This window comes from Chlorella variabilis (assembly GCF_000147415.1).
Source record: "Chlorella variabilis unplaced genomic scaffold CHLNCscaffold_17, whole genome shotgun sequence".
In the NCBI taxonomy this organism is placed as follows: domain Eukaryota; kingdom Viridiplantae; phylum Chlorophyta; class Trebouxiophyceae; order Chlorellales; family Chlorellaceae; genus Chlorella; species Chlorella variabilis.
In genome coordinates, this window is record NW_005435071.1 from 893,984 (window position 1) to 906,797 (window position 12,814).

The following is a 12,814-nucleotide window of genomic DNA, read 5'->3' on the forward strand; positions in this document are numbered from 1 at the left end:
TGGCTGCTGGTCTCCCCTGCGCAGCGGCCCCGACACCCGCGCAGCCAGATGCCGTCCTGCGTCGTGCCCAGCTTCGGCCCCTGCCAGCCCCCAGACCAGTCAGCAGCGGCCGCTACACGGCCATTCCCTCCCTACCTATGATGGCGGTGGTGGGGACATCCAGCTTGGCATCCACAGAGCCGGAGCCGGGGAGGAAGACAAAGATGCGGTGCGGGGTGGTGCGGCGGCCCAGCCCCGCCACCGGCCGCCTCATGGCAACCTTGTCCTCCAGCTGGCGGGCAGAGGTGTGGCCCAGGCGGTGGTGGCCCCCTCCGCTCATGCCCAGCATCATGCCGTACGCTTGCTGCAGGCGGCGGCGGGGGTGGGGCAGGGCGTGTGGGCAGGTGCAAGGGGCATGGCCGCGAGCGCGCAGGCCGGAAGCTTCTCGCCAAGCTGCAGGTGGCTGCCTGTGTGCCAGGGTGGCCTCCCGCTCCTGCCATCCCCCGCCAGCAGCACTCACCCAGCGGCCCATCTTGACGGGGGCGCTGCCGGCGCTGCCGCCCTGCGGCGTGTAGCTCGGCGCCTTGCTCGAGGTGCCGCCGCTCTTGCCGCCGCCGACGCTGCTCGTCCCACCTTTGCCTCCGCCCTTCATCAGCCGCCTCCGCTGGCTCCCAGCGTCTGCAGGCCGCCGCAGGGGGAGTCGGCAAGCAGCGCGTGGCGCAAGCACCGCCCAGGAGGCTGGTGGACCTGGCTGCTAGCGGGCGGCGCCAGCTCCAGGCGGGCGGGGCGGGCTGGAGGGCAATGCAGGGCAAGCACCATGCGTCACCCCAATCCCAGTATGCGCGCCCTTCCGCACCCCCGAATCACCCAATCAATCCCCCGGCCTGCTGCCAGCGCCGAGCGCCCACCTGACTCCGCCCACCCGACCGCCTCCTCGGCCTCCTCGCTGTCCGGCTCGGCGCCCACCGCCCGGAACACGCTGTCTGCCAGCTCAGCAGCCTGCCCCTCCGCCTCGGTGCCATTGACCAGCGCCACGTTGCGCGGCGCGGCGGCGGCGCCCAGCTTGGTCGACTTGAGCGCCAACACCGCGTTGAGGGAGTTGGAGGAGGAGCAAAAAGGCCTGCGTGGTTAGGGGGAGGTGAGGGTGTGCAGTGGGGCGGTTGGGTGAAGGTGTGGGTGTGTGAGCGGGCGGGTAGCGGGACGGGTGGGCAACGATGGTGGCGCTTGTGTGTCATGCACTGGCGCTTGAAAGCGGTGCATGCAATGCACGGCATGCACCGCCAAGGGAGAGCCAAGGCATGGGGCCGGCGCTTCCCACCAGCCCCTTGGGATAAATGCGCGGCAGGCTGCCCGGCTGCCTCCTCACCAGCCGACCACGTCCAGCAGGGTCTTCACGTTGCCTGCCAGCACCTCAACCGTCTCCTCGCCAGCGGTGAAGTTGGTGGCCGCTGGGAAGAGCAGCACCTGCGGGCAGCGGGCACCAGGGGGGCGGCGGGGAGCGGCGGCGCGGCGGCAGGCGTCGCGGGGGCGGTGGGAGCGGGGGGTGCGGCAGGCGAGGGTGAAGCACCAGCGGGTTGCAGCTGGCGCCCGCTTCGAGCCAACTCGGCGAGCTGGCTTGCAGGCGGCACCGTGTGGTGCCGGCTGCGCTGCCAGCTGCGCCGCCTGCTTGCCTTGAAAGTCGGGAGGGCTGCCCAGGGCAAAGGTGGAGGCGGGGGAGCAGGGAGGGGTGCTGACGTCGGCCTTGAACGGCGCGGTGAAGACGGCGGCGGTGACGTTGGCCAGGGGAGGGTCGGTCACCTCGGAGAGGTCCTCCTCGCTGACCTGCCACGACCCCTGCCGCGCAGCAGCGGGCAACAACACAAGGGTCGGAAACGGCGAGGAGGCAGCAGGCGAGCGAGTGCGAGGGGGCGCTGGCCGCTGTTGCCGCCGCCCGACGGGCCCCGCTGGTACCGACCAGGGACAGGTGCAGCACGTCGGCGGCGCTGCGCTGGTCGACCTCCTCGCCACCCGGGGTGGCCTCGTAGAGCCGGTGGAGGGCGGTGGTCAGGAATTGGCCGCCGCACGCGTCGCTGCCGTCAGCGCACGCGGCGGCGGTGGAGTGGACGGTAATCTTGGGCCTGGAGGGGTTGAGCACCAGCTTGATGCCCTGCGGGGTGCCAGGCGGGGAGGTGGAGTTGGCACCACTCTCTGGAGATGGGACTGGGGTGGGCCACCAGCGGCACCCCGCACGGCGGCGGCGGCGGCGCACCCCGGCTTCCGACACGACGCCTTCCAGCTCCGCTGCCCCATCGTCGCTGTCCCAGTCGCCCTCTACTTGGGCGAGGACTCTGGGGGCCAGCGCAAGGAGAAAGAGGGCGAGGACGAAGCGCCTCATCGTGGGCTGACCAACGGAAAAGAGCCTCCGCAAGGGGAACGGGCGTCTGCGAAGGGTTGAGATGGATGGAGGGCGATGCGGAGGCAGGAAATCCGGCCCCCACGCGGGCTGGGAAGTTGGTGGGAAGGGTTGCCCTCTGTTGCCCGGTCTTGCCCAGCCTGCCTCTCGCTGTGCGGTTCACGGCTGCTAGCTGTTCTCTTCGCTGCAGAGGTGCGATGCCCATCTTACGTCCCCCCTGCAATGGCCGCTGACCCACACTTTCCAAAAGGGTCCCAACAGGCGGCGGCGGCAACGCTCCTCAGCGGCACCTCGATTTGGCGTTACAGGGGCAGCCTTCTCGTGCATGAGCCGACAGCCGGGCGCCGAGCGTGCATCCATGCATTGCCGGGCGCAAAAGAGAAGAAGAATGAAAAGAAATGGCGGCGAGCCTGGCCTTGGCGGGCTGGGACGTTTCAGCGCGCAGTCAGGGGTTGGAAAACACAGGTGCAATACAAAATGGTGTTTGTGAGTGAGATCAGAGAGGTAAACAGGGACGGGGTAAAACGAACGCCACTTGAGCAAACCGGTGGTATTGTGTAGAGAGGGACAAAAGAGAGGATTGGTGAAGAGGATTCATGGAGTTGTGGAATTTATTCCTTAGGTGTGCTGGCCGAGTTCAATGGCCAACACAGGCAGCAGAGGCTCGGCACCTGCCAACAGCTCGCCCGACAAGCCAATCGCCGGGCGGAGCAGGGGGCCAGGCACGCGCTGCCGCCGCATCCTGGTCGCCAGCAGCCAGCCAGCCGCTGGATCACGCCCGCTTGCGCTTGGTGTGGGGGCTGCCCATGCTGCCTGTGCTCACCTCCATGCCCTGCTCGCCGCTGCCACCGCCGGCGCTGCCAAAGGGGCTGATGGTGCGGCGGTGGTGGCGGGCGCTGGTGGCACCGCCACCCAGCATGGAGGGCCCCGAGTGGCGGCTGTGGGAGCGCAGGTGGTGGCCGCCTGCGGCACACAACACCGATGCGAGGGGCTCAGCAGCAGGGCCATGACACAGGCGAGCCTCGCAGGCAGCCAAGCAGGCCGGCCGGCGAGAGGGAGCGGCATGGCATGGCGGCGGCGGCCGCGCTTGCCTGGGATCTCCTCGCTGTCTGTCGGCCCTGGGCGGCGGCCGGTGCTGGCGGCGGGGGCGATGCGGATTGACTGCGTGCCTGTAGTGATAGTGAGGCCCCCCATGCTGCCGTTGTTCCCCAGCGGAACACCTGAGAACTGGGCGCCGCTGCTCACCACGTTGCCCGGCAGCTGGAGGCCGGGGCTGGGGGGCGAGAGCGTGGCGTGGCCGCCGTACAGCGCACCCTGCCCGCCGCCCTGCTGCTCCGCCAGCTGCAGCTGCAGCAGCTGCTGGTGGTTCAGCTGCTGCTGCTGGTACAGCTGCTGCTGCTGCTGCGGGTGCGGGTGGGGCATGGGCGGGAAGTCAACGTGCTGCGGGGGCGGCAGGTGCTGCGCCGCCATCAGCTGAGCTAGGTGCGCGTGGTTGGCGCCGTCACCGGCGCCGCCCCCCAGCAGCTGCGCCAGCCCGCCGGTGCCCGCGTGAAGCGCGGCGTGCGGGAACTGCTGCATCACGCTCAGCCGCCCCGACAGCTGCTGCTGCTGCTGCTGAGCGGCCACAGCGTCCAGCGGCGACGAGCGCCCGCTGCCGGGCCCTACGTGCTGCTGCTGCTGCTGGAAGTGGTGGGGCAGCTGCTGGTGCTGCGCGTGCAGGCTGCCGCCATCGCCCAGCCCCAGCTGCTGCATGCCCGCCAGCGCGGAGGGGGCGCTCATGTGGGAGGCGGCGGCGCCGTGGGAACCGTGGCTCAGGGGAAGGCTGCCCGCATTCCCAAACCCAAAGCCCATGCTGCCGCCGGCCTGCATGGCCGACGCATCGTGGTACTGCTGCTGCTGCTGGCGGTATAGCTGCTGCTGCTGCTGCCGCGACAGCAGCTGGGAGCCAAAGCCCGCGCCAGAGGTGGCCGGCAGCAGGCTGCCAAAGCCGGCGTCGAGGCCGTGCGGCGCGTGCTGCTGCGCCTGCTGCGGCAACGTCAGGCTGGCAAAGGGCGACTGGTGGTGCGCGAAGGGGCTGCCCTGGAGCTGCTGGTGCCTGTGGTGGTGGTGGTGCTGCTGCTGCTGCATTGCCAGCGGCGCGGGCGAGGGGCTCTTGAACAGGGCTGCGGCGGCGCTTCCGCCGCCCGACACGCCGCCGCCGCCGCCCGCGCTGCCTCCTCCTCCTCCGCCGCCGCTGTCGTTGCTGCTGGCCTCCTGATGCGCCGCAGCCTGCTGGAAAGGCGTGCGCCGTGGGCCGGTGCTGGTGGCGGCGGAGCGCGGGCTGGTGAGGGCGCCGTGCACACTGGGCGCGCTGACGCCCACGCCCGACCCAGGGTCGTGCAGCGCCGCCGCGCCGCCGCGGAGGTATTGCTGCGGCTGGGGCCCCACGGTGGCCGCCTGCGGGCCCTGCGGCGCCGCGCCGGCGGTGGGCGAGGGGCCGTGGGCGCCGCCGCCGCCGCCGCCGCGGCCCGCGGCGTGCTGGCCGCCGCCCGACGCGTTGTCCGCATGGGCCGAGATGTGTGCCAGGAAGGCTTCGGCGCTGGAGACGTGCGCAGCGTTGTGCGCCGCCGCGCGCGCCACCTGCACGCGCGCGGTGCCGCCAAAGTGAGGGGCGGCAGGTGCTGCGCGGCTGGCTGGCGGCCCCCAGGCAGCAGGCCCATGCCCCGGCAGCCCAGCGGCACGTCGGCGGCCTGCTAGCACCGGCACCAGCGCATGCGCCCTGCGCAACCAAGCCGCAAACCCACCGCGCGCTGCTGCTGCATCAGCACTTCAGAGGCCTCTGAGGGCAGCAGGGCGTCCAGGTTACCGCTGGGCTTGATCTCAGGAACCTCCCAGTCAATCTCGGGCAGAAGCGTGGCTGCGCGGCGGGTGGGGCGGGCCAACGGTGCTCAGCCAAACCCCCGATCAAACACATCAGTCGAGCACCATGCGGGCAGGCAGGCAACTGGAGCACAGCTGTGGCACAGCTGTGGGGGCAGCCCAGAGCAGCGCGGGCCGCCATGGAGGGCAGCAGCTGGGGAGGTGGTGGGCCACAGGCGAGCGCCGGCGGGTGCGCGTGAAGTTGGCTGCCCCGTGCCAGCGCTGGCAGCGCGCCGGCAGGCAGCTCCCTCGGCGCACCGTCCCCCCCCCCTGGCCCCTCCCTCCCTTCCATGGACGCGGCCACCCACCAGAGCCGAAGCGCGCCGCGCCGGGGGGGCCGGAAACGAGCTTGGACAGACAGTCAAAGCGATCCACGCTGCCCACGCTGGGCAGCTCCCCGGCCTCCTCCCTCTCGCTGCCTGCCGCCGACCGCGGCTCCGCCTTGACCTGCGCCGCGCGGCCCGCCTCCTGAAGCTCCGCCGCGGCAAACGGCGAGGCCGCGCCGCGGGGCGCGGCGCCGACCGCGGCGGCGCCTCCGGGCGCCGCCGCCACCGCCGCCGCTGTCGCGGAGCCGGCGCCGCCGCCGCGCGCCGGCGGCTTGCGTGAGCGCCACGACTCCACCGCCCGCGCCACCTTGGCGCTCATGTTCATCAGCTGAGCCATCTCTGCGCTGGTCACGCTCCCTTTGGTTTCCTGCAGTACGTGTGGCAGGTACGGCGGGGGCGGCGCAGCTGGTGGGTCGGCACGCGGGGAGGTGGCGGGCCAGCGGGCGTGGCCGCCGTGGTGCGGTGGAGCTGCGCACGCGCAGAGCACGCACAGCGCGCATGAGCGCCACGGCTGGGGCGCGGGCGGGCTGGGAGCGCGCGCGGAGCGGTGCTGCCCTGCGGCCCCCACCTCGAGCATGGTGAGCGCCGAGTCAATGAGGTTCATCTTTGGGTGCAGGCTGGCGGCGCGGTGCGGCGCCAGGTTCATGGTGTTGAGCAGCGCGCCGCGCAGGTCAACCAGGTCGCCGTAAAACTGCTTGCGCAGGCTGGACTGCACCGCCGCGTAGCTGGAGGCCAGGCTGGCAGAGGCGGCGGCGGCGGCCGCCGCCGCGGCCATCATCCCGCCGGCGCCGACCTGCAGGCAGGCGCGGTTCGGGGTGGTGGAGTTGGTGCGTGGGCAGGCTGGCGGCGGCGAGCACCAACTGTCAGGGCGGCAGGGGAGCGTGCGGCGAAGCTGGGTGCACGGCGGCGCGAGGCGGCCGATTTGGGCTGCCGCCCGGCCCGCGGCTGTGTGACCCTTCGAGGCGGCGCTCCCAGGCACCCCCAGGCGCCGGTCTGGCAGCAATTGGGGGGGTGGGCGGCCTCTGGGTTGCCCCGGTGCTTATGGTGACTGCCCTTGCGGCACTCCCAAACCCCACCGAGGCCTGCCAGACGCTCAGGACCTCTGCTGAGGCTGCCTGGCAGTGTGTGGGTAGTGTGACGGGCAGCGCCAAAGGGTGAACAGGGTGCAGGGGCCCATGGGGGCAGCAGGAATGGGGAAGAGACACTCTGTTGCGACACTCGCCTGCGCGACTCCAGGGCCTAGGGCCCCGTTATTAAGGTGCAGCAGCAGGTTTGGCGGTCCTCCGTCTCCAGCCACGGCTCGGGGCAAGGAGAGCAAAGACAGACAGAGCAGCGCGGTGCACGGCTTCCCTTCAGATGGGGGGCAGAGGCGATGGATTGTGGCTGCCGACGGTCGGAGGTGGCGAGGCCCATCCCCTGCTGCGCTGCTGAGCTTGGCCATGGAGCCACAGGCCCTGGCCAGTGGCCCCGCCCAGCCTTGTGCACGGCTTACACTCTTCAGCAAGGGCGGGCCACGATTCGCAGGGCGAGGGAGGTCAGCCGCGGGTTCCAGGTCCATATGATATTTGTGCCCGCCGCCCGCCCTTAGGGTGCGCCCGTTTGCACCGCCGGCCTGCCGCAGCCCCTGCCGCCTGCTAACCAATCCCCTCAGTCCAGCCCGTCGCTGGGGTTGCGCGGCAGGAAGGCAGGATTCTCCCGCCAGCTGGCCTCGCCACCCAGCGACGCCGCCGACGGCGCGCGGCTCGGGCGTCCGCCGCCGCCGCCACCGGCCGCCGCCGCGCCCAGCGCGGTGGCCAGCTGCAGCACCGCGTCGGCCTCCGCCTCGTCCTCCACCGGGTTGCCGCGCCCCGGCAGCTGCGCGCCCTCGGTGTCGCTGATCGTGGCACGGAACGGGCGGCCCTGCAGCGGCTCACACAGGGAGGGCGGGTGGGCCGGGCGGCAGCCGCCGGTGAGAACAGCCGCTGCAGCACCACCTGCTCCCCACAGCCACGGCACGACATGCACAGCATGCCAAGCCAGACCCTCCCTCCACCCGCCAGCAATTGTGGCAGCGCCACCCAATCCCGCGCTGCAGTCAAAGGCCTGCCTTGAAGGTGTAGTACACAAGCAGCAGCTTGGTGGCGGTGGGGGCGGGGTCGCAGAACCCCATCAGCCCGCTCTTGGGGTAGCCTGCACACAACCAAGGGCGCGGAGGTAGGGAGCAGAGATCAAGGACGGCCCAACCGGGCGAGCACAGGCAGCTGGGGGGCAGCCGGCAGCGCACAAGGCACGGCAGCAAAGCGGCGGCAGCCGCGCAGGCAGCACAGGCAGGGGAGCGGCTCCGGGCCCTGGCCGCGGCCGCTTGCCGCGCCGCTCACCTCTGTGGAAGGCCACCTTGCTGCTCTCAACCAGATACTGTACCGCCACAGTCACATCCGCAACGGCGGGCGGCACCTCATCCCCCTGCTCCTTGCCGCCGCCGCCGCCTGCTGCTTGCGCCTGCTCCGCCTCCTGCTGCTGCTGCTGCTGCGCCTGCTCCGGCGCCGCGCCCTCGCCCCCGCCACCCGCCTGCGCCGGCTGCGCCGGGCTCGCCGCCTGCGGCTGCTGCGCCTCCTGCTGCGCCTGCTGCTCCGCCGCGGCCTGCCCAGCCGCGGCCTGCGCCTGCGCCTGCTCCGCCGCCGCGGCCTGTGCGCGCAGCAGCCGCTGCGGCGCCTGCTTGGCCGCCTCCACCACCGCCGCCTCCTCGCCGTACAGTGCCAGTACCACCACCAGCCCGCCGTGCCGCTGCTCGCGGTCCAGGCGGCGCCGCGCCACTGGCAGCATCAGCTCGGCTGCCGACTGGGACAGCGCCAGCGCGCGCCGAATCACCTCGGCCTGCCGCCCCCGCTCCGCGCGGGTCCTGCGCCGCCATTGCCACAACATCGCGGGGCTGGGTGGGGCTAGCTGGCACCCCACTGAGTGCAGCAGGTGCAGGGCAGCACACCAGGCACGCACACCCCTGGCTCGTGTGTCGACCCTTGCTGCCGCCCTGGCTGGCCCCCGCAGCCGGGCCCCATCCCTGGGCGCCCACCCCACCGCAGCGCTGCACAAAACAGGCACACAAGGGACCCCTGCCCACCTGCGCGCCTCCACGCCCCGCCGCAGCGGCCCCACCACCAGGTCTCGCCCAGCCAGGTAGAGCAGGGGCGGCAGCAGGTAGGCGCCCGCCAGGGTGGGCCAGTCGAGCGGGTTGCTGGACAGCAGCACCGGGAACTCAAACAGGTGTCCCGCACAGTTGTACCGCAGCTTCAGCGTGATGCCCTGCAGCAGTACCATGGCCACACTCGCACGCACGTGGCACAAGGGAAGCGCAGGCAGGCAGTCGCCACAGAGCTGGGCCAGCAGCATGCCGAGGCGCAGGCGCGGCGGCGCCGCGCAGCACGGGGGAGCGCGGAGGCAGCGGCAGCGGCGGCACGACGGGCCCCGGCCCCGCACCCCGGCGCCGGGCAGCCAGCGCACCTGCAGCCCCACGCTGACCGCGCATCCCGCGGTGGCGACCTCGGAGAAGCGCCGCGTGCCTCCCACATCAAGCTCCACGCCGGCGGTGGTCAGCTTGAGTCCCAGGCGCGCGGTGGCTGCGGACGACAGCTGGCGCACCACGCGGCCTACCAGCCCCGTCACCGCCCCCACCTCCACCCTGCCCGACAGCAGCAGCTTCTCGGTGCGCCGCGTCAGGCCCAGTCCCATGCCCGCCGCCTCCACCGGCCCCACCACCCAGCTGTACTCGCCGCTGACGGTGGCGGTCAGCTGGCGCGTGGTCACAAACTGCGCCGGCAAGGGGGCCGGCGTGGTGAGGCGTGTGGCAGCGCTGGGCAATGCAGCGGGGCAAGTGCCCAGCAGCTGTGGCGGCACATGTGGCGCACCCCTCGGCTTGCAGGCAGGTCGCAGCTCAGCGGCGTGCTTGGGAAAGCGGGCAGCAGGCATGCAGGAGCAGCAGCGCACCTGCATGCCCAAGCCCGCGTCGGGCTGCCAGCTGGCCACCAGGCTGGCGCTGCTGTCGGCGTCCAGCTGCACGCTGTGCTGCGCCGACAGCAGCGTGCGCAGCCCCACCGCGCCGTGCACCTCCAGGCTGCTGTAGTCGGCAAAGTGGCGCTTGTAGCCGGCCAGGAAGCTGCCGCCCCCCACATTCTTGCGCACGTTGACCAGGCCTGAGCCGCCAGGCGGGCGGGGCAGGTGACGCGTGCGCCGGCAGCGGTTGGCTGATGCAGGAGGCTGGGGATTCCCATCATGCCGGCAGCAGCGCCCCCCAGGGCGCCCTCCGCCACACTTTGGCAGCAGCGGCAGGCAGCAGCGCACGTCAAAAGCAGGCCGGCGGGGAGGCGTGAGGGCAGCGGAAAGAGGCAGGCAGGCAGGCAGACGGCAGACAGGCAGGCGGCAGGCAGGCAAGGCAAGCGCTCACCTCCCAGGTGCGCCACATCCTGCTCCGACCCCAGCCACCCCCAATCCCGCGACTCCAGCGGCACATCCAACCCGCTGGTCATATAGATGCTGGTGAGCTCGGGAGTGCGCGCCACGCTGCGGGAGTAGGGCCGCACCAGCGCTGCAGCAGGCGGCAGCGCAACCGGCGGGCGGCGTCGAGGCCAGCCAGCCGCTCTCAACACTGGCCATCGGCGCATGCAACGCTGGGCTGAGGCCCCACCGCTCCTCCCCACCCAAAACCACCTCAACCCACTGCCTCCTCCCCAGTTCCGCACCGCCTCAGGAGCACCTCCCAACCCACCTGTGGCATCGGTCTTAAAGACATACACCCCGCGGTAGTTGACAGACGCCTCCAGAGCCTCCTTCTTCTGCTTCGTCTGGAACGCCTCCCACTCCGCGCGCAGCTCGTCCCGCGTCTTCAGCCGGTCGCCCACCTGTGGATGGTTGGTTGGGGCGCAGGGGGCAGTGGCGTGGGGCAGGGGTGGGGTAGGGGCAGGGAGGCGGGGAGGCCGCGCTGGCATTGCTGCTTGCAAGTCTGGGATGTGCGTGTGCATCTGCTGCCAAAGCAGCAACACCTGTGCCACAATCCGCCATCGCACCACCAGCCCAGTCAGAACACAGGCCCACCTCCAGCCCCGCGGTCAGCCCCTCCTTGCCGTAGACGTCGTAGATGTCGCGCTTCTGGGGGTCGCTCAGCACCTGCGGCGCACCACGGCAGCATGCATGCCAACCGACTGAACTGGGGGAGCGGGGCGGCGCGCAGCTGCATTCTGCTGTCCAATCAACTAAGTCAGGCAGCTTGATTCTTCACCGCAGCGAGTGTGGATGAGGCATACATGCACCCTCCCCTTCTAGCTACCTCGTAGGCTTCCTGGATGCGCGTGAAGAGGGTGGCCGCCTCGTCGTGGTGGGCGGTGTTGGCGACCTTATCAGGGTGCAGCGTCGTGGCCAGCTGCCGGTAGGCGCGCTTGATCTCATCCTCGGTGGCCGTCGGGGAGACCCCCAACAGGGCGTAATAAGACCTGCCCTCGCCTCCCTCACTGTCGGCAGACATTGCCGCTGGAAGGTGCTACTGCTGCGGCGGCAGGAGTGAGACTGTGGGCCTGTGTGCGATCGTGACAAGCTCTCCAAATGGCTCAGAGCCTCATTGCGTGCGTCATTGCGTGCGTCTTCGATCAAGCGACAGCCCGGATGAAACCCAGTGGTGGGGCGATGACCACGAAATCGGGCAATGCACCTGCCGATGCCTGATACCCGCGAGGCCCCAAAGGAGGAGCCTGAGGTGGAGGTACCGTGTACTGCCAGCAGCTTTTGGAACAGCCCCGCCAGCCGTTCAGGCCGCCTGCCCAGCTGCCCAATCACATGTGCACGTGCCAAAATCGAGGTCCACGCCCATTCCACCGCGGACCCCGCGAAAATCGTTGAGCAGGCAGGCGCAGCTGGCGATGCTGGGCCGCCCCTGACCTCGCCCTGGCGCCCATAGCTAACAGCAGGCGCAGCCCAATCAGCCGGCCAGGATGGGGCAGTGCCTGAGCGCGCCGGCCCACGACACGCCCGACCGCTTCAAGGTAGGCTGCTTTGGCGGGGGCGCGGAGCTCTGTGCTGGACGTTGACGTGCCTTGCATGCTCCAGGCAGGCGCCGCCGGGCTCCCATGGGAGATGGGGCCGACAGCTGAGTGTCGCCGCCGCCTGCTGCCGCAGGGGCGCTGGCAGCAGGGTGGCCTGGCCGACGGGCTGTCGGCCTTTGGTGGTCTGGGAGAGCCCGGCAAGCCAGCCTACACCACCACAGTAAGTGTGCATGCTCCGTGCACAGCCGGGAGCCTCTGGGTGCCGCCAGGCGGAAGCGCCCCGCCACCTCCCCACGCCTCCGTCACTTGCGCATCCCGCCTGCTGCGTGCTGCGCCTGCAGGCGGACGTGGGCCTAGGGCCCAAGGGCGACCAGTTTGGGTTCCTGCACGACAAGGCGCCCGCGCCGCTGCAGCTGGAGCGCATAGATGAGGATGCCACGCTGCAGGGTGAGAAGCGCATGGTGATGGATGGGGTTGGGGAGCGGGCAGGGCATGAGCTAGGGCGCAGGGATGGGGCCAGGCTGGGCTCTGTTGGTGGCTGCGAAGCTGGGAACTCTGCTGCTGACTGCTGTGTAGCACCCTCATCAACCAGGCAGGCGTGCGCCTGCGTCACCGTCCGCTGCTCGGGCACGCATGACGGCCGCCCGCCGCCGCTGCCCCGCGCAGGCGGCCCCGAGAGCTCGCCGCTGAAGCCGGCCTCCGCGGCGCCTGCGCCCGATGCGGCGGCGCGCGTGGCGCGCAAGCCCATCAACTGGACGCGCGGCGAGCTTGTGGGGCAGGGCGCCTTTGGCTCTGTGTTTGTGGCGATGGACAACGACACGGGGGAGCTGATTGCGGTGAAGCAGGTGGGTGGTGGGCCAGGGGAGCTGGCTGGGGTGGAGCAGGTGGCAGCGAACGCACATGCGCGCCCAGCCTGCCCCTTGCGGCGCCGCTGCGCGTGTCGTGCGCCAGCTGCAAGCCGCCAGCGCCTGCATGCATGCCGTGCATGCCTCGCGCATGCCGCATGCCCTGGCTCCCTCGCCATCCCTCGCCACGCGCCCGGCTGCGCTGCCCTCGCGCCGCGCCCCGCCCCGTGCAGGTGCACATCCCGCGCGGCGGCGGCGTGCACGCCAAGAAGGTGGAGGACAACATTCGGTCGGTGGAGGAGGAGGTGCAGCTGCTGCAGCAGTTTGACCACGACAACATCGTGCGCTACCTGGTGGGTGGGGTGGGGT

The 12,814-nt window shown here is 71.3% G+C and overlaps 3 protein-coding genes across 3 annotated transcripts in view; 1 reads left to right on the top strand and 2 right to left on the bottom strand.

Moving 5' to 3' along the window:
* Window positions 1-3,143: 3,143 nt before the first annotated feature.
* CHLNCDRAFT_136829 (hypothetical protein) lies at window positions 3,144-6,370 on the bottom strand (the record flags this gene model as incomplete). Its single annotated transcript, XM_005845640.1, has 5 exons — window positions 3,144-3,334; window positions 3,592-4,990; window positions 5,155-5,267; window positions 5,578-5,962; window positions 6,164-6,370. 5 exons carry the CDS (start codon window positions 6,368-6,370, stop codon window positions 3,144-3,146), a joined length of 2,295 nt encoding a protein of 764 aa, XP_005845702.1.
* An 872-nt stretch (window positions 6,371-7,242) lies between these two features.
* Window positions 7,243-11,086, bottom strand: CHLNCDRAFT_58555 (hypothetical protein; the record flags this gene model as incomplete). The annotated part of the gene is made up of 10 exons (XM_005845641.1): window positions 7,243-7,494; window positions 7,700-7,764; window positions 7,953-8,473; window positions 8,693-8,874; window positions 9,073-9,378; window positions 9,556-9,761; window positions 10,013-10,153; window positions 10,334-10,466; window positions 10,660-10,731; window positions 10,892-11,086. The coding sequence occupies 10 exons, from the start codon at window positions 11,084-11,086 to the stop codon at window positions 7,243-7,245; spliced, it is 2,073 nt and encodes a 690-aa protein (XP_005845703.1).
* Window positions 11,087-12,064: 978 nt separating this feature from the next.
* Window positions 12,065-12,814, top strand: part of CHLNCDRAFT_25736 (hypothetical protein) — a gene marked incomplete at both ends in the record, with an annotated part of 2,269 nt that continues 1,519 nt past the window's right edge. Inside the window, 2 exons of the mRNA XM_005845540.1 lie at window positions 12,065-12,445; window positions 12,679-12,798. Coding sequence (XP_005845602.1) covers window positions 12,065-12,445; window positions 12,679-12,798 — 501 coding nt within the window. The remainder of the gene's footprint in view (window positions 12,446-12,678; window positions 12,799-12,814) is intronic.